General features: G+C 39.5%; 2 protein-coding genes and 1 long non-coding RNA gene across 10 annotated transcripts in view; 1 reads left to right on the forward strand and 2 right to left on the reverse strand.

The window, feature by feature from the left end:
• Positions 1-11696, reverse strand: part of DCN (decorin) — a 28899-nt gene extending 17203 nt beyond the window's left edge. Inside the window, exons 1-2 of the mRNA XM_083400995.1 lie at positions 11191-11696; positions 6117-6357 (exon numbers count right to left, since the gene is read on the reverse strand). Of these exons, the coding sequence (XP_083257121.1) occupies positions 6117-6321 (205 nt within the window). The 5' untranslated portion in view covers positions 6322-6357; positions 11191-11696. The remainder of the gene's footprint in view (positions 1-6116; positions 6358-11190) is intronic.
• Positions 1-25980, forward strand: part of LOC310658706 — a 202552-nt gene that overhangs the window by 64435 nt on the left and 112137 nt on the right. For all 7 annotated transcript variants that reach the window (XR_014502428.1, XR_014502429.1, XR_014502430.1 and 4 more), the window contains exon 3: positions 21064-21184. This is a non-coding gene — a long non-coding RNA (uncharacterized lncRNA). The remainder of the gene's footprint in view (positions 1-21063; positions 21185-25980) is intronic.
• Positions 20792-25980, reverse strand: part of LOC310658703 (uncharacterized protein) — a 265403-nt gene continuing 260214 nt past the window's right edge. Inside the window, exon 4 of one of the 2 annotated variants that reach the window (XM_083401015.1) lies at positions 20792-25427. In XM_083401015.1, coding sequence (XP_083257141.1) covers positions 25420-25427 — 8 coding nt within the window. In that variant the 3' untranslated portion in view covers positions 20792-25419. The remainder of the gene's footprint in view (positions 25428-25980) is intronic. The other variant, XM_083401013.1, reaches the window with a different exon arrangement.

Here is a 25980-nt window from a genome sequence, read left to right on the forward strand (position 1 = left end):
AACGTAGTCAGACCAAAAACATGCCTCATTTGATTTGTATCCTTCCACTAAAGTAAAGAGCTGATCACTGATTGTAATGAGTAAAACATCAGAATATAATTAAAGATGTTTAGCATTATTTTTACATTCAGGCTTTTCCACATATCAGTGCTCTCATATTTATCCTCATCTAAAACGTTCAGGCTATTAGATTTATAAAAACTAATACAATTTTAAATGACTCCATTGCCATTTCTTTTTTTGAAACAGAAACTATATACAGAGCGTTGTTTTTACAAACAGTTTGATTTCTGTTCTGTGAATGCCTGAAGAACATCAGTCAGTTTAAATTAAAAACACTTGTGATACCATTTCAAATTAAAAACACTTGTGATACCATTTCATATATGTGGCTTAGGTGAAGGAAGAAAATTAAAATTATTTCATATTGCACAGCCCTATCTAAATTAAATATCACTGTCACCCACATTTGCTTTTCTAACCAAAATATCTTGTAAGTATGCATATTCATTCTGTCTGTCCTGTTAGTATAGAAAGTTTTCACAGAAAGAAAGAATTGCTCAGTACTGCGATATGTGCCCATTTTTGACACTAGCCCTGAAATTAATAGTCATGACTAACTTGGGTCAATTAATTTAAATGGCTACACAGTTTTTAAAATGCAGAGGCCCAGAATAATATTTCAAAGGCCTGGATGAAAAGAAAGGTATTCACTTGGCACCAAAACTCAAAGGTGCCTCTGAATGGATCTTAAGGTTCAAGTAGGTACATATGGGAGAGTAAGCAGAGAAGACAGGGTAGTGAGGAGTCTGGGCAATTTATATAAAATCCACAATTTATTTCAAACAAAGTTAACACTAGAAAATATCATAGAAGTACAAGCTGAAACATTTGAAGATAAGACTAGATTGATTTATGAATAAAACCAGAGGTAGAACCTTAGGCTTATCTTGATTCATCTCTCTCTTTTTAACTTCCCATATTCAGTCTATTGCCAAGTTATGTTACCCTACCCTCCTTACATTATTGCAAACCTATGGTCATTTCTCTCTGCTCACTAGTGAAAAGTATGGTTTGTGCTCAGGTTTTCTCATGCCTTGACTACTGCAGCCTTCTTATCTCTGAATGCCATATGTCAGCCCTATTTATATCCATAAGTTTATGAATAAAATAATTTATTTATTTTAACCAAGAAATCTTACTGGCTTACTGTTGGTTTATAAGTTAAATAGAACTTCAAAGTCCAATTTGCATGAATTCTGAAGCTTGCAAAGGTTGACTCATAATAGCTTGCTGTTATAGATTCCTTGTTGCAGGAGCTGATAGAATTGCCTAATGTGTTTATATAAACCCATACTTTTGGATTTACTTATTGTGCTTAGGTTTAAGAGAAGACTTATTGCCACTACAAGTTTGTATAAAATTTGCATTTTCTTACAAAACTTGTTGCAAGCACAACTTGAATAAGCTTGAATTATTTCATCCATCTGGATTCTTAGCAAATTAAAACATGCGAAACTGATCTAGCAACAGGAAGCCATATGGCAGTGATTGATTTTCTTGAAGATTTCTCCATTCATTGCTCATACATGACTCAGCCTGGGCCACCGGGCCTATAAATTGCCTTTGTCATTTATATCTTTTGCCGAATATATTCTGGAATGACTAACCCTTAAAATGTGTTCCAAATAATAAGATCTTTTGATCCTAGTATTTCATAACACCATTTCCACAGCTGAAGTTATCAGAAATATTGTGTAGCAGTATATACAATTATGGTAGCATTTGTAAATTTCCATTACTCAGAGTACTTGTCCTCTCCCCTGACATGAAACTGCATGCACAGGAATAACCCCTTATATCTCATATCTCTGTTTTAGACTGAGCCAAGCATCCAGGTAGCATAAATTTCCAACAGGCTGGTGCTACTTTCGAAGTTGGGAGGATGGAGGCATGTGCCTGAACTTTGGCTGCAACATTAGTTCCTCCCTGTGTGTAAATGGCTGGAGTCTTTCCAGGAGACCCCATATGACAGTTACCTCCATTTATCTTTCCATCAAGTTGCTTCTGTGCAAAAAATGGTACAATTCCTGTGCCCTCTATTTCACATGAGGCATGAAGTCTTGATTGCCAACAACTTCCACCACATGTGCATGTTGCAAAATGTGTTAGTGGTTCATGACGAACACCACATGGGATTCATGTGGTTCACTACACTGAAGTGATGCCATGTATTAAATTTCTGTTTGAGTGTTTGGACATTCTTTCAAAAGCCTAGTATGCCTGCGGTTTGTTCCTCAACAACCCTAATTGCTATGTGATACAATTCATTCGTTTTATTTTATTTTATTATTTTATTTTTTGTTTGGGAAGGAATGGCAGACTGGTAGAGATGGGAAGGTGTGCTTCCCCTGTTCATTCCCCCCATATAGTGTTCTTGGAAAAAACTTTTAAACAAGCCATTGGCATATTGATTGCAAAACCCTAACAAAGCAAAAAGCTCATATGACTCTTCCTATGTGATGTCTGTAACAGCAAATGGGTAGAATGTATGCCTCAGGTCAACTCTTCAGCAATGTAGGCTTGATTGCTAAATGTGCTGGAGAGTTTTAAAAGAAAGTATTCAGAGAAGTTCCTTTACATGCACAACACATGCACAAAGTATATTTTCAAATTTATTTGACTTTTCATCAGTTTTTCAAGTGCTGGCCAAATCAAAACAACACTGAAACTCTTTCTTCTGCTGCTAAAAAACAGACTTTTGTGAAAGATCCTCAGTATTTTCATTTGTGCAGCATCATCCTGCTTTTTGTGTGGAGGGGTAGTGGTTGGTGGGCGTGGTTTGGGAAACATCTGTTCTGCACCTCTGACCAATGTGAGCTGTCGGTTTGCAGACTCAGACCGAAGGATATAAATGACAGAGAGATGATGGTACTGAGTCCACTTTAAATACAAATACAAAAAAGCTACAAAAACTTGCACTATCCAATAATAGTGACATGTGACCAAACATGCAGACAATCAGTTACAAATTTGCTCTTAAAACTATTGGAGCAAACAGCAACTGTACCACTATATATGATAAGTGTGAGAAGATGTTTTGATTAAACCACAATCTTCCAGTGCAGAGATTTTGACTCCATATATGCTAACAAAGGATGTACTCAATGCAGATATTTTTATTACTGAATTCAGGGTTGGGAAACTGTGGTCCTTCAGATGTTGCTGGACTCCAGTTCCCATCAGCTCAAGTCAGCCTTACCAGTGGTCAGGGAGCATAGGAGTTGGAATCCAGCAACATCTGCCCCCTGAGTCTTAAGAGGCTGGAATGTTGTTTGCAATAACATTCAGTAATGCATGGGTGGAGAGAAGAGAATCAATCAGGAAAAGTAATTATCCACCCAAATTGCTGGGCATTTAAGTAGATATTTAAACAGGCTCTCAACTCAGCTAAGCAAACCATCCAAGAATATTTTCATATTTGATCATTCAGTCCAGAGGGAATTTTAGCATAAATAATATGTTGTAAAAAGCTTGTTGATGGGATATAGTAATGTTATCTTGTTCCACCCTTGCACACTAGGGAGGATGAAGTCTGGATAACAGTCAACTTGAATTCTTACAGCATAACAGAATTAATTCAGCCAGCATTCTGAGGCTCCAACAGCTAGAGCAAAGCAATAGTTTGTCTGGTGTGAAAAGCTATAGAAAATGAAATCCCTATTCGGACACGTTAGTACCGTAATTTAGAATCTAGCAACAATTTGGGATGTGAGTGAGATACGCCATACATATATGAAGTATATTCATGAAATGGACTGTGATTAAAACCCTCAAAATGGCACCATTTATCAGTGGACATAGCTCAATCTGAACTATTTCCATCATTAATGGGTTGGTTTTGAGATTTACGATCAATGCCCAAAATGTTTGTTTCATTAAACTTGTTTTGGACATACACAATCAGTCCGTAGTAATGGATATTCTTTACCTGTAAGTCAAGGAAATTAAATTTTGATTTTACTGGCCTACTGAAAGCTAGAAATGACAATATTTGTCAATTTTTTGAGAACTGTATGATTTAAGTTGTGATTAGCCAGTCATCTCTTTTGCTAAACAGATTTCTAATGGCACAGGATTGATGGGGAATGTTTTTCTAAATGGGAGCTAATATTTGGGAGATCTCAGCTTTGAGAAGGTGACCTCTCCTCCAGCTGAGGGGAAGTGGTTGTTGAATGGTTATATGTGTGTCATAATAGAAGCAGTTTCTAACTGGAGCACAGAATTGGAGCCTAACCAGACATTACTTTAATAGCATAATTAGCAACCATATTTTTTAAATTGATAGTTGTGAAAGTGGGGTGATTTTTCATACGGGTTACGGAAATTAGGGGAGGCCAGTTTTAAACTTCCGTCCTCAGCTGCAATCCTAATAAAAATCACATAGCTTAATATTTAAATAACAACAACAACCAAGCATAGTTGGCAATTACACTATTAAAGTAATATCTTGTTTGCCCCTTTATTGAAGGCTAAAAATATCTTGGGTTCTGTGTAACTCTGGGAATCATATGTAGGCAGGAGCTTTGCTGTTTGCCTCTCCCAACCAGCCAAATATTACAAAAAGCATCATAAATATATCTCTTCCAAAAAACCCAACAACATTCAGTAGCTTCATAGCATCAAGGCCGTCAGCAGATCTCTTCAGAAGAATGTGAAGGACTATGCAAATGGAATAAGTTTGGTGTTCATTGACTCCTTTTGAGTTCTGGTTTCAATTTAGAAGACAACAGATCAAAACAGAAATCTGTCTTGTTCCAGTAATTGTCTCAGAATTGTGTTTCTCTCATATAAATAAATGGTAGCTGTTCATTGCTGCAGTACACATCCCCTCCATTATTTATGACAATGTCATTGACATCTCCACTTACAGTACTTAAAACTGCGCTGAATTTTTAACAGGCCCAACTGAAAATTCAAAGCATACCCAAAGCTCTAGTTCAGGCACAATGTTGCTTATTTAGAAGATACAGGTTGACTATATAATTATAGAGGCATGCATTTTCATATAAGGAAGTGATAGGATAATTAACTTCCTAGAAAGAATTCACCAAAAACCCCAGACAGAGAAATAAAATTGTCAACTCAACAGGAAAAACAGTCATCATAGAAACTTAAAAAAAGAAACAAAAAAACTTTTGCTCTTTTGATCCTTAACTTTTCCCACAATTTCTAAGTTTTATGGGGTTTTGTTTCCTTTACTTGGGATCTACTTCCTTGCCTAGATGTTTGACCTTTGCCCATTGCTTTGCTTCCTCTTCATGTCTGGAAAGCATCCAGTACACAAACATGTATATTTGTATTTGTCAATGAAGACTAAATTAGTTATATTTTAATCAAACTAGAATAATTAAAAGCATTACTGTTAGTCCCAAATTAAAGCCAATGTTAGAAAATGTTAGAGTCCACATGCTCATATTTCCAAGTTAAAACTTGTAACAACCAGTTTTATGTGGCCCGTGTAACCTATTGATTAGGAAATAGAGCGAATCATAATTTCCTCAAGAAATTATGAGTAGCAGAGTTTGGTACTCAGAATTTAGATTTACCTGGATTTGTAATATTGGTCTGTGTCACCCAACCATATTTTAAAAAGGTAAAGGGACCCCTGACCATTAGGTCCAGTCGCGGATGACTCTGGGGTTGTGGCTCTCATCTTGCTTTACTGGTCGAGGGAGCTGGCATACAGCTTCCGGGCTTATTATGATAGAACATTGACAAACTGGCATTTCCTTAAAGAGAAATGCCTGTGGTCTTGAATGAAAGGCAGCGTAAAATGGACGGAAAGCAAATGACTACCACTATTTCTTTCATGGTCTACCACCACAAAGACCCTGTTTTTCAGCTGACCTATTCTCAGCTGAACTCTCTCTCCTTATTTTCCTTGTTGTTTTCGACAAGACTATCATACAGATACTATCACAACAATGGCAAAATTATAGTGTGACAGGAGAACTCAGTAACTATGTTGGTGTTGATACCCAAAAATAGCTTAAGTTGTCATTGTGAGCCAGCATAAACAAACATTTTATGAAGCAATATTTCATTTTGCTCACCTAAATCAGAGCACTGCACAACTCGAAGGTGGCACTGGCAGCGGAATGGACATACTGGGCCTTGCAGTGGAGGATAAGTATCTGGAGTATCTGTAGTTCCAGAACCTGCTTCATCTTCAAGCATAAAATCAAACAAGCCTTTTTGGTGGAATGGCTTAGCCAAGCAAAGTGGCAGGAGTAGAAGGAAGAAAACGGCTACCTTCATGGTTTAGTTCATCTATTCAAGGTGGCAGCTGTGAATCTAGAAGTCAAAAAAGAAGAAGCAAAGATTTGTAAATTGGTGGCATTGTGTTCATACTCATATCTTTCACATAATTATAATCGAAACAGTTTTTGGTGGAGTTGTGCTGAAGTGTGTAAATGCGATGGTAAAGGTAAAGGGACCCCGGACCATTAGGTCCAGTCATGACCGACTCTGGGGTTGCGGCGCTCCTCTCGCTTTATTGGCCGAGGGAGCCGGCGTACAGCTTCCGGGTCATGTGGCCAGCATGACTAAGCCGTTTCTGGCAAACCAGAGCAGTGCACGGAAACGCTGTTTACCTTCCCGCCGTTTACCTTACCTATTTATCTACTTGCACTTTGACGTGCTTTCGAACTGCTAGGTTGGCAGGAGCAGGGACTGAGCAACAGGAGCTCACCCCGTCGCCGGAATTCGAACCGCCAACCTTCTGATCGGCAAGTCCTAGGCTCTGTGGTTTAACCCACAGCGCCACCCACGTCCCGATAAAGCATTACCCAGATATAATTTATGTAGAAAACCAATAAGTATTTATAAAACAGAGATTCACAGAGGAACACAGAGTCAGTTCTGTGCACAACTGTCTGGATAGTTTGATTTCACTTGTATTTATTAGTAACAAACAGTTGTGTTAGGATTCTGCACAAAAATTAAGGGAAGAATTATTTGCCAGTTCTTAGTCAAGATAGCAAATGGACTGAATTGTTTTTTTCCCCATTGTCACGGTTAGCCTGAGGCTGTGAAACTTATGATAGTATTGGGAAGGGAGGGATAATATTCTGTTGTTGATTATTTTTTTAAGCCCAAAACTTGCCAGGCTGGCAATATCATGTGAAAGAAACCTTTAGTTGCTTAAAGTAAATCCTGTAAAGCATTTTAAGGGAAAAGGTTGAATTTCAAGTTTGTTATTTTTGGCTTTCTTGTCTGTATATCAAAATATAGTCCAATTTTAAACCATCTGCCATAGTATTACAGGTGCCCCTAAAACTGATAAAAAAAATGACAGCCAGGCACCTTACATCTAATTTTGACATTCAGCTGGATGGCGTTTACCTGAAGTTTCAGGTATCTCAAGGGGGGGTGGTACAGGAAGAGGCAGGGCAGGACCTTGAAGCTCCTCTGCTGTTGTTTCTTGACTCAGATGCAATAACAGAAAGGATTGGGCTATCTCTGCTGTTTCGTAGTTGTGTGCAATTCCCCCCTCCCACAAGTTTTGTTTTTCTATAGTACATTTTTAAACTCAACAACATAGCCTCACAGATGTATGCTGCTTATTGTCAGCACCCTTAGGGCTAATTCATGTTACGATGACCACTCATACCATTGTGGCTCAAATGCTGTTTCCTCCTATCTGGATCCCATCCTATACCAGTAACATCTGTCAAAAGAAACCACACAGGATGAACTGATGACACAGTTATTTCCCACACTAGCACTGCCAGAGTGGCATTGGTATGGAAAGAAACCATGTCATCTACTTGCTTGCTGTTTATAATTATTGCTTACAACCCTGCTGTAGGGAAACAGCCCCCAGCCTGCATTGTCAATATAGAAAATCAGCCCAGTAAGGAGGGTTGCAACTCATCCTGTATAATACAGGATTGCCCCATGTTTTAATGCACAATTTAACATCCTGTGTTGATTCAATACAGGACATCGTTTGTCCTGTATTTCCTGCATGTCTGTCCTGCTCTCTTGTTCTTGCTCTTTCTTGGCCAAGTTGGGGACCCGCTCCAAATGACTGCCTCTGTTCCTACAGGGAAGGCATTGCTGGCTTGGATGGAGAAACCGCCTCTTGCTTCTTTCCTTTCTTTTTTTCTCATCGCTCCCTCTCTCATCCCGCCCCCAAGGATGAGCAAACAATGGGGCAAGGCTTTCATGTTGCTGCTTCCAATTCCCTTCAGCTCCAGGGTGGGTTGAGGCGGTCTTCCACAGAGCTGCAGCCTGGGAGTGCCAGGCCTTGTTTCTCAGGGAGCAAGAGGGTCTGAGTGGGTTTGGTCAGTGTAGACTAGAAGCCCCAGTTCTGAACATAATTATCTGCATGATATTTGAGAGAGGAGCGTGGAGGAGAAGTAGCTCCCCAGAAGGCTTGCTCCCCACCCCCTAAAATTTTCTCTCTCTTTCAGAAATTTACCATACTCCTCATCAGCATATGCCCACCCCATTTGCTTATTTTTTTGCCCCAGCCTACATACAGTAGTGTATGTGTGTTAAAGGTCATGAATTTAAGCTCTGGGTAGCAAAGCACAGACGTATTTACACATCCATGTGCATGTGACAAATCCCAGAGGGGTTGTCCTGTTAGGCTGCAATGTAATGGATTGTGCTGAAGTCATTTCAGCACCAGGTGTGGGGGGACTTCACCTATCAATCTTGTCCCCATCCTGTCCTGTATTTTGCCAGAACAAAGGTGGTAACCCTACCAGTACAGCACCATGCCCCAAGTTATAAGGCCTCTACTGGAAGGCTCTTACAACTTAATGGAGAACAAACAGCAATGATACTCCACTGTGCATCCCCACAGATCATAGCTAACTGTAGGCTCTTTCTCCCAGCATGAACCAGGACAAAATCTTTTCAGTTTGCCTTTATGAGGATGAGGATGACAAAGCTACTGTAGCAGAAGTTCTGTAAGATGGTTGCAGGTTTGTAGATCTCTTTGTAGTGAGAATGGGAGCAGAATTTTTAGTACTGAACTTTACTACTGAAGTCATTTGGGTGGTATTTTTATTTTTCTATGTAGGTGCGTGTGAATTAAAGCACAACACAATGAAGCAATGAACTTGGTTTTATTTTGACCTTAACCTTCCTCAAAGGAGTTCTGGTTTCCATATCATATATACCCTCCCCACCCCCACCCCCAATATATTTTATTCTCATGATAGCCTTGTGAGGGAGGTTAGGCTGAGAGATATTAACTGGCTCAGAGTCACCCAGTGAGCAAAAATGTGGACCCATGCCTCCCTGATTCAACCTAACACTTTAGAATGATACTGCACCACACAGGTCTCGAAGTCTATTAACTCTACTTGAAGTTAAAAGACCTTGGCATGTTTCCAGATTAATAGATTAATTATCTAATCCTGAGGAGTCTCATAAGGGACAAATGTTCTAGCAAATCCAAATGTGAAACAAAAAATAACATAAATGGTATTTTATTTCTTCTCCCAGTTAATCAGGCAAAAGGATGGTTTATATGAGCTCTTATTCCCCTGTTGCTAAAATGTTACGATTTTTTGAAAATATTTCTGTGCCTTAAATTAGAGTCTAGAATGAAGTCTGTAAGGGTTTTGTTTCGTTTATGAAACCTGTAATATTTTTTGGTAAATAATCAATTGATCCTATCGGCCATTAGGATTCTCACTTTAGGGGCATAACTGGCACATGAAGAATGTCATGGTAATTCCATGTAAGTCATTGTTGAAAGATGATTTACAAAAGAGGCACATCCTTTGCTTATGTCACTTATGTCACAAATGATGACCCACATAATGTAAAAGGCATTTTTTAAAACCCCTGATTAACAATGATATTCTGAAAGATCTCAAAGGAACTGAAGTTCAAAGGAACTTCAAAGGAACTTAAATAAATCTGATGAACATAGCAGCCTAAAATAAATGAAAAAACTCTGTGTCTGCCAACTAACGATGGGCCTTATCCTTCAGTAATTGCTGGAGTATTCCTTCCACAACTGTTCTGTAGCTGCAGAGAGAAAGCCCCATTGAACCTTGTGAGACTTACTTTTGAGTAAGCATGCATAGAATCGTGCCATTTATTAGTTCAATCAGTTATTTCTGAGAAAAGCAAATAAGGCTTGAGGTTATAGTGATTCTTTTATCGGATCAACTAACAGACAATTGTAAAAGGCATGTAAATAAAAACCCCAGAATAGCCAGAAAAAAGATATACAGACAAACAGCAAAATAAACAAACCATATGGGGAGAAGGATTGTGAGATGATACATATATATTATATTGAAGGTGGGGGTGGGTGGGGTGATTTAATTCCATACTGAATTATGCTGTGGTATTTCTTTCTAGGAGTTTAAATCTTACACAGCCTGATCCATAAATCAGTTGATCCAGAGTCCTAGGACTGAATGTTTGGCGTAACTAGTTTGCAGAATAAAAAGATGTCTATACCATTTAGAAAATGGAGAGAATAAGGACTTTTCTAAAAAGAGAACTACAGCTCTATCTCAGTTTCATCTACTTCAACAGCAACTAATATACTGCATTTCTTTTCATAGCAAATACTTTTCTTAGAACAGATGAGGTAAAGAACATGCTACAGGGCACATTCAAGATTTTGAAAGCATGTTTATTTCCATTTTAAAACTGTATGGAATGCCTGCTTGTTTATCTTTAGTTTTTCCAGTCAAGAAACTTCTTGTCTTAAATATGCAATCGCTGTTTACATATGCAATATACCACTCTGCAGTGTTTAGAAAGATGTCTGCTACTCTGGGCAAAACATTCCTCCACCACCCCTTTAACTGAAAACAAATACCTTCTGGTTTTCAAACTACAAAACATGAAGTTTCTGTTTTCCTCCTACAACATCATATACTTCAAACTTTGCATTAGAGCAAGAAAATGCACAGCTGGAAAACTCGGAACATACAAATCCTTACAAAAATACAAAGAAATGGCCCCAAATGTAAAAGAATGCTAGGAATCATCCACAGTTCTCTAGAATGCTCCCAAATAATGCAGATATAACAGTACTAAACATCTCTTTTAAAGTCACTTCTTTCAGGCTCCCTGTTTCTCCTAGCTTTTACAGAAGTTTTACTGTACCGGAGCAGAGTTCAGGATAATTATTGAAAGCCATACCTTTTAATCCAGGGATTTGCAAAAGGCGCCCTCAGAGCTGAGATGCAATTAAACTGAAATATTCAAGCCAGGCAGAAGAAGTTGCAGGTGTGGAAAGGAGGAGGGGTAGATTACTGCTCAGTTGTCTGTCACTTGGTGGAAAACCCTCCTGCGTCTTCTATTCCATAGCACAGTTAAAAAAGTAAGGTTTCCCTCAATGAACAGAATCCAAGCTGACACCCACAGTAGATCATATGGTAATGATATGTCTCCTGTATTGTAGCCAGAAACTTTATCAGCCCCCTTTTTCCCCTTATTTCTTTTTCATGTGTTCAGGATCCTAAGTGCTTTTACAGATCAGCACAGAATGCTTTGCTTGATGCCATTTTTTTCTTATTTCCGTCATTTTCTTTAAAAAATCACATATTTAGTTAGATGGCTTTCTAACTTTGAGCGATCATTTTCTTTCGTGGAAGAAAAATGTCTAGAGAGAGCGAGAGAGGCTTCTGGTTTACAGTAGTGTATGAAACCCAAGGAAGTGGAAGGAAAGTAATCTCTCAAAGTTAGTAAAAAAAACAAAACCACACAGATTTACAGGAGAAAATAAATGAGTTAGCCTTAAGTCAAATATTTCTGCAGGTACCTTTTGGTTTATAATAGGAATAAAGTAAGCAAGCAGACATGCCTTTGCTGTGCATACATAATCCCATGATTTTGTACTTTTAAAAAACAAGTAGGACTGGAACTTGCAGTCTGTATCTTTATTAAGATACTAATGCACGGTGCAATCCAGTATATGTCTATTCAGATGCAAGCCCCAATGTGTAAAATGAGGCTTGCTTTCAGGTAAATGTGTATAAGATTGCAACCTTTTCTGTATGACACAGAAATGTATCATACTGACAATTTTAAAAGTGCAGAACAGAAATAAAAAATACAAATGGGAGATTTTTAATAATACATTTTTACTTGTTTTGTGATCCAGGATCGCAACTGTTACATGAAACATTTTGTACAGATGTTGCAATGTGGCTTCTCAAACTATACAGGAGTTATACATATATGCTCTAGTGACGTCACCTACAGTAACTGGTGGTTAGAGCAGCCTATAATCCCATGTATACCTTGGAGTCAGGCCCATTAAACTCAGTGTGAGTTACTTCTAAACAAACTTGCATCAGACTGGGATACAAATGCCAAATGAACACATGGAACTTCCTTCTGTTCTTACCTTTTCTGCTTAAAATATGTGGGTTTGAGTTGCCATGTTTAAACTTGTAACTTTCTCCCTCCCCTCAGGCTGCAACCAGGTGCAAGTGCAGTGTCAGTTAAAGGCTTTTTAGGAGAGAGATAAGTTATTAGACTCGAAAGAGACTTTTAAATCTTACTTGCTTTGTATTCCTGATTGAACACCAGAGACCGAAAAGTCATTAAGTTTGTTCTCATTCCTTCCTACCAAAAGTAGGATTTAAGAACAAGTCACATTTAGCACGACTTGATTGCAGTATAGGGTTCAAATCAAGGGTGTTGTTTTAAATAAGGCATGCTACTTAAAGTAATATTTTAGAAGTGCTATGAGATTACTTATCCATCTTTTTAACAAAGCTGAGTCAATTTAGGCATTCCGGGGAGCTGATAGTCCCTTTGTGCTACCCACTGAGAACAATAGTTGGCAATTCTTTCAGATGAGACATTGTGGTGTACATGATTGCTTTTGCCCTTATACATTTCAACCATCTAGCAGAAACTAATCCTATTCAGATGAGCCACTCTTAGGTTCACTGACATTGCGATGGCTTCTTAGCAATTTCAGGTATTCAAATCCAGGTCACTTGCTATGTCTGGTGCTCGGAAATGTTTGAAGCAAGACTTTTGATTGACAGGAGGTCAGGCAGTGGGTCAGTTCTGAACCTCCTCAATTGTCACTTTTCCTTTAGGTTCTCTTTAACATCTTCCAGCAAAATTCTTGCACAAATAACTGAACTTTCTATGTTACATGTGCAAGTTATTCTCTATTTAATGGGGCCTTTTCCCAGGAAAGAATGGAGTTTGAACAAATATCCTTCCTACCTCCTTCTTTGCTCAGCCCTTGGAGCACCTTAAGTGTGCCTGAACTGGGACACTGACTCTCTAGCCTTCCCACTAGGTAAGTAGAGCAACACTGTCAGAGATGGTTAATAATTGCCTATGATGGAGGGGCTCATAGCATTAACACCCTAATAAAATCTTGCTTCTTTCATAGCCACAGCCTTGGATCCCAGCAGAAATCAGGCATGGCTCTAATTCTCAGCTGCCCAGCCTACTTCTTGCTTCTACATCTCAAACACCTCAACTCTGGCTTTTGTCCTTCTAACAAACAGGCAGTTGAAGGAAGGGGGCCCAACCATTTTCTGTCTGGCACAGAGACACTTTCTTTGTTACCTTAATGACCCATACTTAGCAGGCCATTACCAAGAAGCTGGCTTGGCTATTCCAGCTATTGAATCCTTGTTGGATCCAGGAGTTAGAAGAAACACATACGGCCTACTCAACCACCCCCAACTCACAACAATACATTAGAATCCACAGTTGCATTTAAACTGACCAGCCTATGTGTGTGTGGTGAAGCTGGGAATATTTGTCAGAGTTCCTGGAATTTTCCAACTCTGTATTTTATTTTTATTTTTTTACTGTGTTTATTTGGAGAATCATGCCTGATTTCAGGGGGTTACATGCAGGATGGGGGGGAGAGTAAAATGTCTGAGCAGGGTTGTAGGAGTAAGAATAAATGCATAGAGTGGAGGGATGAAGGTAAGTGGGAGCCCTTGTTTGATGGTCAAATGGACATGGGCCGAGTTCATTCTCCAAATATATTTATATATATTTTTGCAGTATCACTTTGTGCTTGCATTGTGATAAAGTGGCTAAAGTATTGGTCATAGATAGACCAGGGAGACCCAATATCAGAGCACTGCTCAGTTCAAAGCTTGCAGGGAGGCTATAGAGACTAGTCATCTCTCCTCCTAACCCACCTAATAGAGTATGTGTGATGATTTAAAAGGGAGATCATATAAAGGTAAAGGGTAAAGGACCTCTGGACGGTTAAAGCCAGTCAGACTTGACTGTGGGGTTTGGTGCTCAGCTTGCTTCAGGCCAGCGTTTCTCTGCAGACAGCTTTGTGGGTCATGTGGCCAGCATGACTAAACTGCTTCTGGTGCAACGGGACACCGTGACAAGTGCCAGAGCGCACAGAAACACCATTTACCTTCCAGCTGCAACAGTACCTATTTATCTGCTTGCACTAGTGTGCTTTCAAATTGCTAGGTTGGCAGAAGCTGGGACAGAGAAACGGGAGCTCACTCCGTTGCGCAGATTCTAACCGCCAACCCTCCAATCAGCAAGCCCCAGAGGCTCAGTGGTTTAGACCACAGCGCCACTCGCTCCTGTCCTGAATTCCTTGGGGGAAGTGGGGGATAATCAGTACTTTTTTCTGGGGGCCCGCAGGGGTACACATACCCCTATACATTTTATGAATCTAAGTTTGGCCTCATTGAGGCGCAATATTTCAATATGAGTAGGAAAATGAGAGTACCCCTAAACATTTTTTAAGAAAAAAAGCACTGAGGATAATCTTTTTTAAAAAATGTGTTGTTTATCTTAAACTACTCCTCCCTCCATGGCCCATTGTGATTTCTATAGCAAGTGAAGAGATGCCTCATAATGGTGCATGTGCCATATGAAATAGAAGCGGGGAGGACAGAGAGGCATTGTTGCTTTTTACTAATTGTTTTCACTCCATTTTGTTTCTCAGGTCTTAACTAAAGCAAGTAGCATTTTTCTCCTGCAGTCCTTTCAAAGTTCCCAGGAAGCATCTTAAGAATGTTTCAAATTGAGAAAGTAAAGTTACTGATGTTAACACAATAAAACATGCACAAAATGTTTCCATTAAAAATACTGGAGACAGCAGAAAGGTTCTACATTGGCTGAAATATTATTTGGACCTCAAAGGGAAGGTTTAGTCTGTCTGGAAACTTTTTTTATAGCTTCTCCTGTGAAATTACATCTGAAAAGCTCTTACTCAAAAATGAGACCACAAAATGTACTTGTGTTTATAATTAAAGCACTGAGGATAGTTTAACTGAATTGGTTTGTATTTCAGGTCTATCTTTGTTCTAAGAATGTATTTTATTTCATCAAGGAAAAATAGAATTGGGTTATTGCTTTATGACAAAGCTTTGCACAACTTTGATTCGTATAGCTTGGGGACATATTAGTTTAGTTTAAGACTTGTGTGGGCTTGTTTGATGTAAGAATTCTCTCCTATAAGAATTCTGCCTCCACTATAAAAAAGTGCATTTTGCTAACTCCTGTTCTTCCCACCTGGTTGTGAGCAAAGATTTTTTTTTTTAATGTTACCTGACGGACAATAAATACCAGATTTGATGTGTGGAAAGAGATAAACCATTGATGGGGGTGTCCCAACTGGAGTTCTGTCCACCAGCCATCTTCTAAACCTCATAAACTCCCTGCTCCCGTAGGAACCTGATTTTAAGATTAGCCTCAGAGGTCTTGTTATTTGTCATGTCCATACATGAGATCAGGCATGAGACTCAAGGCCTTCTTGGTGGTGGCACTGAGATAATTCCGGAATCTGTAGTGGATAACTGCTGAGTTCCCTCTTTGTCCATCTTTAGATTAGCAATGAGCAAAAAATCACCTCTCCAAATCTTCATGTTATTTCTGGGTGGCAATATTAGGGTGGGGAGCATTTTGCCAGATGTTTTCTGGGGAGAAGTGGAATTCTCAGTTTGGATGAGAATGAAAGCAAAAATGCTCAAAAAACTCTCCTCTGATCAATTTTGGCTCTATTAAACTCAAATGAAACTCTATTGTTAGTTTATATTGGTGGATGAATGGGAAAATAGAGGAAGACTGGGGTAGAGGCCAAGCCTGTTGCTTAGAGAAGGATGGAGTTCATTGTGTAGCCCTAGTGCAAATGCCAAACTCTGTGAAACACCCAGTAATGTGGCCCAGTGATTCTTAAATCTCATCTCTTCTCCATCTGCTCATCTCATCTCTCTCTCTCTCTCTCTCACTCACTCTCTCTCTCTCTCTCTCTCTCTCACACACACACACACACTTCAGTTCCATAGCTACTTTATGAAACTGCTCAATAGCAGGTGTTTGTTTCTGAGGCAGGGACAGTTTCGCATTCTAGATTCACCTTACACCTTGCAGGGAGTTTGCAACTAAATCCAAATTGCTGCTGCATTTGTTTAACAGAATATGAGACAAGGCTCTAAGGGGGAAATTGGTATGAAATCCTTCAAAATGTTCCAAGCATCAGCTTCTCGTGCAGATTAAGTTATATTATCCACACTGTATAAATCTTTTGGGGTAGAATGGGAGCTTTGTAGTAGAAGATCCCTCCATCTTTCATGTAAGTGACTGCAAGCAAATGTTATGTCATGTGGAAGGTGATGCAACAGGGAGCAATTTAAAACATTCTCCTCGTGGTGGCTACTTTCCTATACAAAAGCCTTTTAAAAGCACAAGATAGGTGGGTACAGAAACATCCCAGGGATAGAATACATGTCTTCCTCTGGTTGTTTTGGACTCCAAATCCCATGAGCCCCAGCAATCAATGACCAGGAATTATAGTTGTAGTAGTCCAACAACAGAGATTCTCCATCCCTCCTTTATCCTACACTCTTTTACAATTGGAATGCTTCTTGTTACTGCTCAAGACCACCATTATCTAATTTCCAAATGAATCCATTGGTAGTTTGGGACTCTCACGTGAGCTACAATGGCCTATGAGTAGATGATCTGAACTTCTTTTGTTCCTTGTCTGTCAGCTAGGTATATCCATCACAAATCTTTCCTTAACTTTTTGTTTTAACATAAGGTGGTCTTTTAGCCTCCAGATTTGATTCAGGAGCTCCTGGGTTTGGCAGATGTATATATGACTTACTGAACCTGACAATTTCGTCTCACTTTATATTTCTGCAATGTGCTAATCCCTTACCCTTTGCCAGCCTGAGGCTGGCAATAGGGATCTTTGTTTCTAGTGAGCTTTGCTCATCACTGTCTAGGAGTACATTATGTGAACTGGTTCCACAGGTTCCATCTGTGGAGCATGATATTTTGAGGCAAGGTGGATGGGGAACTTGTGACCCTCCATTGTTGTACAGCAACCCTCACCAACCCTAGCCAGCATGGTTAATAGTCAGGGGTGGTGGCGATTGTAGTCCAGCGATGTCTGGAGGGCCACAAGTTCCCCATCCCTGTTTCAATGGAACCTTTGCCTCTCATATCTACCTACTTCAGATTTGCAATAAGGTCAGCTGTCTTACAAGCATCTGAAAATAAATGATCTGGAAGCAATTTTCTGTACAGACATCAAGAGTGAAATGATCGGCAAACAAACATTTCTTCAAAGCTCTTTCTACGGACTGTTGATAATGAAGACTGAACAATTTGCTATCTGTTTTGAGGTAAACATAAATGTCTTGATCAAAATCTCTGGAGGCATAAACAGACAGAGAAGCAAGATCCTGAATAGCATTGGGGGGGGGGGAGATGGCATGTAGATGTTATTGACAGCAGAGAGCTGGACATTTCACCATCTGCCTTGAGATTGACCATCAAAGCAAGAAAAGTATTGGGATAGACCCAGCTATGATCACTCATTTCCAGAAACCCTTCCAGCTGATTCTACTGAAGGGCTTTTTGAAATCCACAAGGATGGAATAAATATAAATAAAAATCCAGGCTTGAGTTTTGCAAGATTTCCTAGTACTGTCTTCCTATAAATAAAAACAACATTACAGTTGATGTAATCCTGCAACACAGTTCTAGCAAAGACCTTCATAGCAACGATGTCTGTTAAGCAAATTATTTTTCAATTCTTACACACATTATTTTCAGTGTTTGAACAGGGCTGTTGTCTGTTTTGCACCACATTACTTTCATGTCTGCCATACCTACATCCACAAGTATGTACCTTTCAAACCACAAAGCCACAGAAATTACCAAATGTATAGACTTGTTGAACCCAACCACAAAAGAGTAGACACAAATTTATTTTAGGGCTACAATTTCTGTGTGTGTCTGAATCAGTTATGTGATTATCCTTTGTCCATATATTTTTAATTTTAATTTGTGCTGAAGATCCACACAATCTGTAGCCTACCAAACCACATGCAACCAACAAGCCATGTAAAGCAACCCACCAAGGCCTTCCAATACTGCAAAACATGGCAAATGATATGGCTGGTCATCTGTGCTTTGCTAGTTGGGTAACAATGGTGCAGGTTTGATATGTTTTGTGTGGATGTGCAGCTTACGCAGGCTCTCCAAGTGGCAGCAACCTCCTTTCTCAAGGTGCCTGTCTGCTCCTTACTGATAGAAGTAATTAGGATCAGCATGTGAATGATATGCAGAGGGTAGGGTTACAGAATCGTTATGGAAGTTGGAACTTTTTTTGTAGTATTCAGGTGATCTGCTATAAAGGGAGCACAATCAGTAAACAAAGTCAATGAGCATTTCTCACAGGTTTCTGGACAGTTGTGGCACATAAAGTGGGGCGGAGTGGGGCAGAGCAGGAGATGAATGGAGTGTTTTCAGGCTTTTTCAATGGGTTTCAATTATACGTGATTTCATCAACGTGAGGAGTGCCTCGGAAAGTAAATCCCACGTCAAACGGGGGAGGCCTGTAATAGATTTTGTAGATTACAAGTTAGTGGGATCATGCAGTAAACTCCATGATTTAAACCATTGCACACCTGTGAAATTTCCCTTAGCATGTTCCTGTTCTGCTATAAATACTTTGCCTGGTTGGTACCAGTTTTTAATAGAAATTAGTCTTGTTACATCATTATAATAGTGTTTAGCATTTTGTACATTTATCCATCCTTTATTAACGTCAAGAAGGTAAAAGGGGGGATCATTCTGCACAGAACCATTATTCAGTAATATAAATTTTGTTATGGTTGCTTCCCAATTGTATAATGTTGTGTAATTCAGTCTCAATGAGATGTTAATAAACAAAATATTATTTGTGATAGAATGTTAATTTTAACTCTGGCTGTTCTCCTGAGCCATGGTAGATTATTAATCTTTTGTTTATAATCTTTTTCAATTATGGTTATTAATATATTAAGATTATACTCTGTGACTGATTTGAGGTCAGGATAAATATCCAGCTGGCTTGTCTTTCCATTGTAAATTGCATTCTGTTTCAAATTGAAGTTACTGCTAATCATTCTTACTTATCTAAGTTTATTTTGTAACCAGATGCTTTGCTGAATAAAAATAGTGTCCATTGGTTGTTTGAAAGAGTTAATTGGGTGGGTCAGGGTTAAGGCAATAGCATCTGCATGCATCATCTTAAGTTCTATATGTCCAAATTTAATTCCAGAAATGTTCTTTGTTGTTTCTGATTGAAATTGCATATGGTTTCAAGAAAAGAACAAAAAACAGAGGAGCAAGTATTGTGTGTTTTTACCTGGAATGGACTGATGGAAGCTGGGAGCCAAAAGGCAATGCTTTGAAAAGTAAAAATAAAAACTGTTATAAAATATTAGAAAATGACATATTAACGATGACTATTTGGGTAACTACTTTAAAAGTTCAAGCAAACTATGTTTTTCCATTCTAACAAACAAGAGCAAGTTTAGCAACCAAAAAGTAGAAGAAGCTGTTTTGGGAAGACAAATGGAGAGGATGATTGATAAAAGGGTAGAAAAAGCCTGTAATTCACTAACCACTTAAGCTGACATTCTTGTACTGAAGATGGCTTTAATGCTCTTGAAGACCATAGTGGAAGACAGCTGTCTTAAATTAGAAGCCTAATGCTATCGGCCAGATTTAGCTGCAGAGGTGTGCACAGACGTATACAGCACTTTTGGCCTTGAAAAGGTCCTTGCTATAGATGCACAAATGAATTGATAATTTGGCACAGGATAACAGATGACCTGCCAACCTTATCTCCATTTGTGTTAAAAAATTACCATAAGTAGCACTTTCATTCCAATGTAGGTAGCCAAGGAATGCACTAATAGAGGGAGTGTAGGCCCTCATTGAGCATGGAAAGTGAAGTGATGTTATACACCTCAAGGGGTTTTCACTTATCCTGTTCTCTGACAATGTGTATCTCTCAAGCTCCACTCCTGGAATCACGCATGACATCAGCCCCACTTCTGACACATTGAGCATGGATATCTAAAGAGGGAAGCATGCTTACATAGAGTTCTACACACATTGGTTTCCACATGGTCTGGATCCCTGCCACAACCAGGATTCCACATCATGTGGAAACATATGTACATGGCCTCTACATATGCACATGTGCCCTCCTCAGATGTCCACACTCAATACATAGAGTTGGAGTCAGGGAGATGCATCACATTGGGGGTGGTGTCCCCACCTCCTTAATCTCATGGAATGCCCACACATATAATACATGAAGGGGCCTATAGTTGTGGTTAGTTTTAGCTCTTTTGTGATCTTGGGGTTTTGCTATCCTATGTACATTCCTATACAGCTCTACCCAAAAGTAAGATACATTGAATTCAATGGGAATTACCCCCTGGTATATAGGACCATAACGTTCGTCCTACTGAAACTGAAGTCACTTTAGTTATTATTATTTCATTGTTAGGTATAACAGATGAAGCACACATGAAACTCTTTAAAGGCACTTTCATGGCAAAATGATATAACTTATACTGAAAGCTCTACTCATTTTTTGCTGAGAAAGGAATTCCAGACATGAAGACTGAATGCCTAAGAATGCCTTTCTCAAATATGCTGTATGAAAGTTCATAGCTTTAATTCATTTAAAGTTTTTGACGACGAAGTATTGTGTATCTTTAAAATAAGGTTATAACAGCTGTTTTTCTTCTATTTCAGGCACCTGCCCAAACAGCTCATTAATCCAAAGTATACAGAAGTCAGCAGGATTTACCCCACCCCCATCTGCCTAATTTAATTCAGTGAACAATAGATCAGCATCCTAGAGCAGTTTCACAAGGTATGACATTGATAAAGCATCATTGGATAAAACTACAAATTTCAATCTGGTATACAGATATCTAAGATTTTGCACTAGAACAGCAGGTTAAAGGCCTTTCCACACTTACCTTTTATAGTGGCATTAGTGGGGAGTGCCAGACACTGCCCATAATTAGTATATTTGTGTTTTTGTAATGGATGAGACTCTAGTCATAGAACTTTTCTCAATTTGGGCTCAACCTGCCATAAATGGAAGGCAAAAAATGCACTAGCTCTCCAGTAATAGGAATATGTAGCCAAAGAAACAGGTGGTCTGCTGAAAATTTACTCTTAAAAATGTCAGATCAAACAGCAACCATACCTTTATAAATGGTAAGTGTGAAAAGGTCCTAAGTCCTACAAGTTGCCTGTTCTTGTACAACTGTGTTAGGGTCACTGGGGAATGAACTGGGAACCTCAAAATTTCTGAAGCTGGGCATCACATGAGAGGTATACTGGGGTGTATAGGTTCTCAGGCCTCGGAGCCCCCCTCAAGTGCATGGGCAGCATTGGCTCCTTCAGTTGGCAGGTGCTATGGGGTCTCTTGAGGCCAGGGCTTGTATAAATACTGAGAGCCAAGTCTTGTGCTCTTTCAGAGTGGGGTTATATTGCTTGCTGCAGGGGTCAGCAACCTTTTTCAACTGTGGGCCAGTCCACCATCCCTCAGACCTTGGGGGGTGGGGAGCGCAGACTATATTTTTGGGGGGAGGGAAATAACCCAGAGATGCATTTTAAATAAAAGCACACATTCTACTCATGTAAAAACAGCAGACAGGCCCCGCAAATAACCCAGAGATGCATTTTAAATAAAAGCACACATTCTACTCATGTAAAAACATGCTGATTCCTGGACTGTCCACGGGCTGGATTGAGAAGGTGATTGGGCCGCATCCAGCCCCCGGGCCTTAGGTTGCCTACCCCTGGTTTGCTGTATCTAAAAATTGGCTGAACCATCCCAACTTTCCTTTTCTTTTTTGGCAATGTGTGGGCCATGAGGCAAAAAGAAAATGCCCTCAGAGTTTAGGAGTAGGAGACTTAGGTGTGGATGGGGTGGCTTACCTTAATTTTGACAAGGTAGTCAACAGAGGGGCCCCCCATCCTTTTTTACATTTCTTAAAGAGCTTTTTTTTAAAACCCAAAAACTGTTAGTGGCAGTAAAACTCTCTAAAGCCTCTTGAGTTGTGTTTCCTGTGCCAGAATGCCCATTAAAGCATTGGTTTGTTGTGATTAAACTGTTTTTCCCTGGGGGGAAAAGGATGGTTTCACCTTGGCTTTTAAAAAAATGTAAGTGAAAGGTTCCTTGACCACCTCATCAGGAAACTGTGATATGTCAAACCCTCCATTAGAATGTGTGTGAAATTCACCACCGTCACCCGAAAGCAATAATTCCATGAGGGAAATGCATTGTAGGTAGCCTACAGAGGTAAAATAAATGCATACTTGAATGCTTTTACCTTTACTACTTGAATGCTAGGGAAATCTTTCTATTATTGATCGGTTCTTTGAGGCTGTTACACAAAAATGTTAGATGAAACACAACTCCTGGCTTAGCTGATTGGTAAACAACAACAAAAATGTGTTCAGAAGGACCAAATTATTTCAAGTTTTCCTGTGTACAGTACATGAAAGCTATTAGATACCGGTAACTTTTTTGCTGTATTTATTCTGATCTCTTGGCAGCCAGAATGATTGATGGTTACCAAAGTAGCTATCCATTTTGCTGACAATTGCAGTGTTGGTTAAACCCTTGGCATCATTGGCTAGTACTTTTTGCAATTCAGCTACTGTCTTGAGTATTATTAGAAACCATTATTTTGTGAAATATAGTATTTTGTAAAGTACAGTACAAAATGCACATGCAAACATACAGTAGCTTCCAGTGGAAAGGATCCATATATAGACTTCCACAGAAATGTTAAGAGCAGGTCAGCTGGGGGTCTAATGTTGATCCTCTTCTTTGCATTTCTACAGTAATTCATATCAAGTGGAAAGGTGTGCAGCAACTCATTTGTAGCTAGACCTGTCTTTTACGTGTAAAACTGTCCTGCCACTTTACATGGGAATGAATATTCTTCAGGAACTTGCAATCAACACATTTCTCACTGTTATGTGCTGCTTCTTTCATTCTGAGTAGGATTGTAGCCCTGTTGACAAATTGGGTGAACTGTACAATAAAGGTACCATGGGTTTGTGCCCACCCCACCCACCACTGAGCCTAGCTCATTTAAATCAGTAGAATATAAAGGGCAATAAATTTGTCTTGTACACACTGAGGGCAGATCCATACCATACATTTAAAGAATATTCAACACACATTTAAAACTTGCAACTTTCCCCCAAAGAAACCTGAGAACTGTTGTTTGTTAAAGGTACTGTAAATGTTAGTTCTGTATTGGGGGGGGGGGCGGTCTTCAGTTCTCATAACTGTTTGACAGAAGTCATGTGATTTAAATGTGTGTTTGATTTGCTTTAAATACATAATGTTGGATCTGTTCACAGAGTCTGATTAGGAGAAACCTGAAATGTCTTGCTTGAAAGTTTTCAAGTTGCAATGGGGAGTGAATTTTAGAGGATCCCTAATTTTGAAGGGAGGTGGGCGATTTGTAGGTTGAGCAAAATTATTTGAAAGGTTTAGTGGTGATGGCAGTCTATATCATCTATCTATCTATCTACCTACCTACCTACCTACCTACCTATCTATCATCTATCTATCATCTATCTATCTGTCATCTCCTTCCTTCCTTCCGCCACCACAGGCAATAGAGGCTGAGCTCTTCTTCAAAGAGGTGGCAATCAGTAATGGCTGCCATCCCCCCCCCTCTCCCAAATGCCATGGAACAATTTACATTGTGTATTTTTTTGTGAGAAGGCAGATCTATTAAGCTGTGCTAAAACATCTGCAGCTGCTACCAATTGTAGCCTCATGAGTTTATGAAAGAATCCCCCCCAACCCCCCCCCACACATATACCATTTGCTGCCTATGAATGGGATAGAAAAGGGCAGAGTTTAGCTCAGCTCTGTGTGTACAATTGTGACCCCCTGATCTTTGCGGCTGGGTGGTGTTAGAATATAGTGGACATGCCCATGAACCAACTTCCTCTGGTAGGGGGACTCTGCATCAGAGAAGCCCCCATTACTGCAGTGGAAAACACATCTGATGGAACATTACAGCTGGCAGGGCTTGTTTTTAGGGGGAACTCAGAGGAACTCAGTTCCAGCACCTCTCAGGTGGGCACAATTGCTATTCTAAGAGAATGAGGGAGCTGTTCATGGTGAGTTTCAGCACCTCTTTTTCTAGAAAAATGGCACTGACTATTGGCAGTGTTTTACTTTCTGTTTGAAACAATTGTCTTCCCTGGCTGGCAGCAGCTCTCCAAGTTGTCATATACAGAACTTTCTCAGCCCTGTTCCCTGGGGTCCTTTAATCTGGAAACACTGGAGCTTTCTGCATGCAAAAAGCGTGCTCTACCACTGCATTGTAGCCTCTCCTCTTAGAGTATTCTGCTTATCCCAATTGATGCCAATGTTTAACATTTATTCCAGTAATGTAAATATTTGAACTGCGAAGCTTTGCTGTTTTAATATTCCAAATGAAGTAGAGCATTTCAACCAAATACAAGCTCATAAAAATGTCAGTTTCATTAGAATTTAGAGTCAACATGCACGGTACACAGAAAATTAAGAATTTTTGTGACCATGATTTCTGCTAGTTTCCAGGAGCAGCCAATGAGGTTGTGCAGACAGATGTAAGCAGCAGGAATAAATGGCCACTTCTAAGTCATGAGTGATGACCAAATGGGTGAGGGCTCTGGTGCCCATACTGGAAGGAGAAGCAAGATACCAAGGGAAGCAGAAGTTGTATAAAGTCATGGAAGCACATAACTGCTGAGAAGTAGGAAATTTGAGTAAGGGCTGTTGATGTCAACATTGCACTGAGCACTCCTACCAGCTGCACATCAGCATGGTGCTTAGTTTTTCCAGCTTCCACTTTTATCTTGCATCTCCCGCTAGGTAATAGGTTCCTTTCCCTCTTTTGGTTGCCCTCAGCAGCAGCACGTTATTGCTGTTTCTTAGCTTTTCAGAGCAACACTTGCCAGCTGCTGCTCGGGACAGCTAATTCTCCAGACAACATCCAGAAAGTCTGTTATTGATGTTCATCGCTGGTCTGTTAGCATATCCTCATCATTTGGGTTGGTGGAGATGGCTGTTTCCCATTAATTGACTAGAGGAAAAGAGAAATGATTAACTTAGTTTTAATACACTTCCCAGAAAACGAATATATCTATAACATTTGTCCTGGGACCACACATTTCTTCACAATCTGTTTCTGATACATTTGGGTTTCCTATGAGCAATTTCCAAAAGAAGTAGGCACATTCTCCTTACTCATAGTTGCATTCATGGACTATAATACCCCCCCCCCCTTACCATCGAACGCTACACAAAAGAAATAGGTAAAATATGTGGTGTTTAAATTCAAAGCTTTCTTTTTAGTAGACCATTTGAACTAAATCTGCCACATCACCATGTTTTTCATTACCTTGCTTGCATTTTCCATGGCGTTGAGTCCATAATTTCATAAACATAAGGAAACTAAAATATTTTGCCTCAGCATTTATAGAAGACATGAGCCATTAATTGTGTGATGCCGTTATTTACCCTTAAGAGTTCAATATATATTGTAACATAGAGATCAGGTGAGTCAGAATTTGTTTGGGAAGGCATTCTCCATCACAAGTGATGCTCAGGTCAAGTCTCCACCCCCCCCCCCCAAA

This window comes from Podarcis tiliguerta, assembly GCF_965153285.1.
Source record: "Podarcis tiliguerta genome assembly, chromosome: 10".
NCBI classification, from domain to species: Eukaryota; Metazoa; Chordata; class Lepidosauria; order Squamata; family Lacertidae; genus Podarcis; species Podarcis tiliguerta.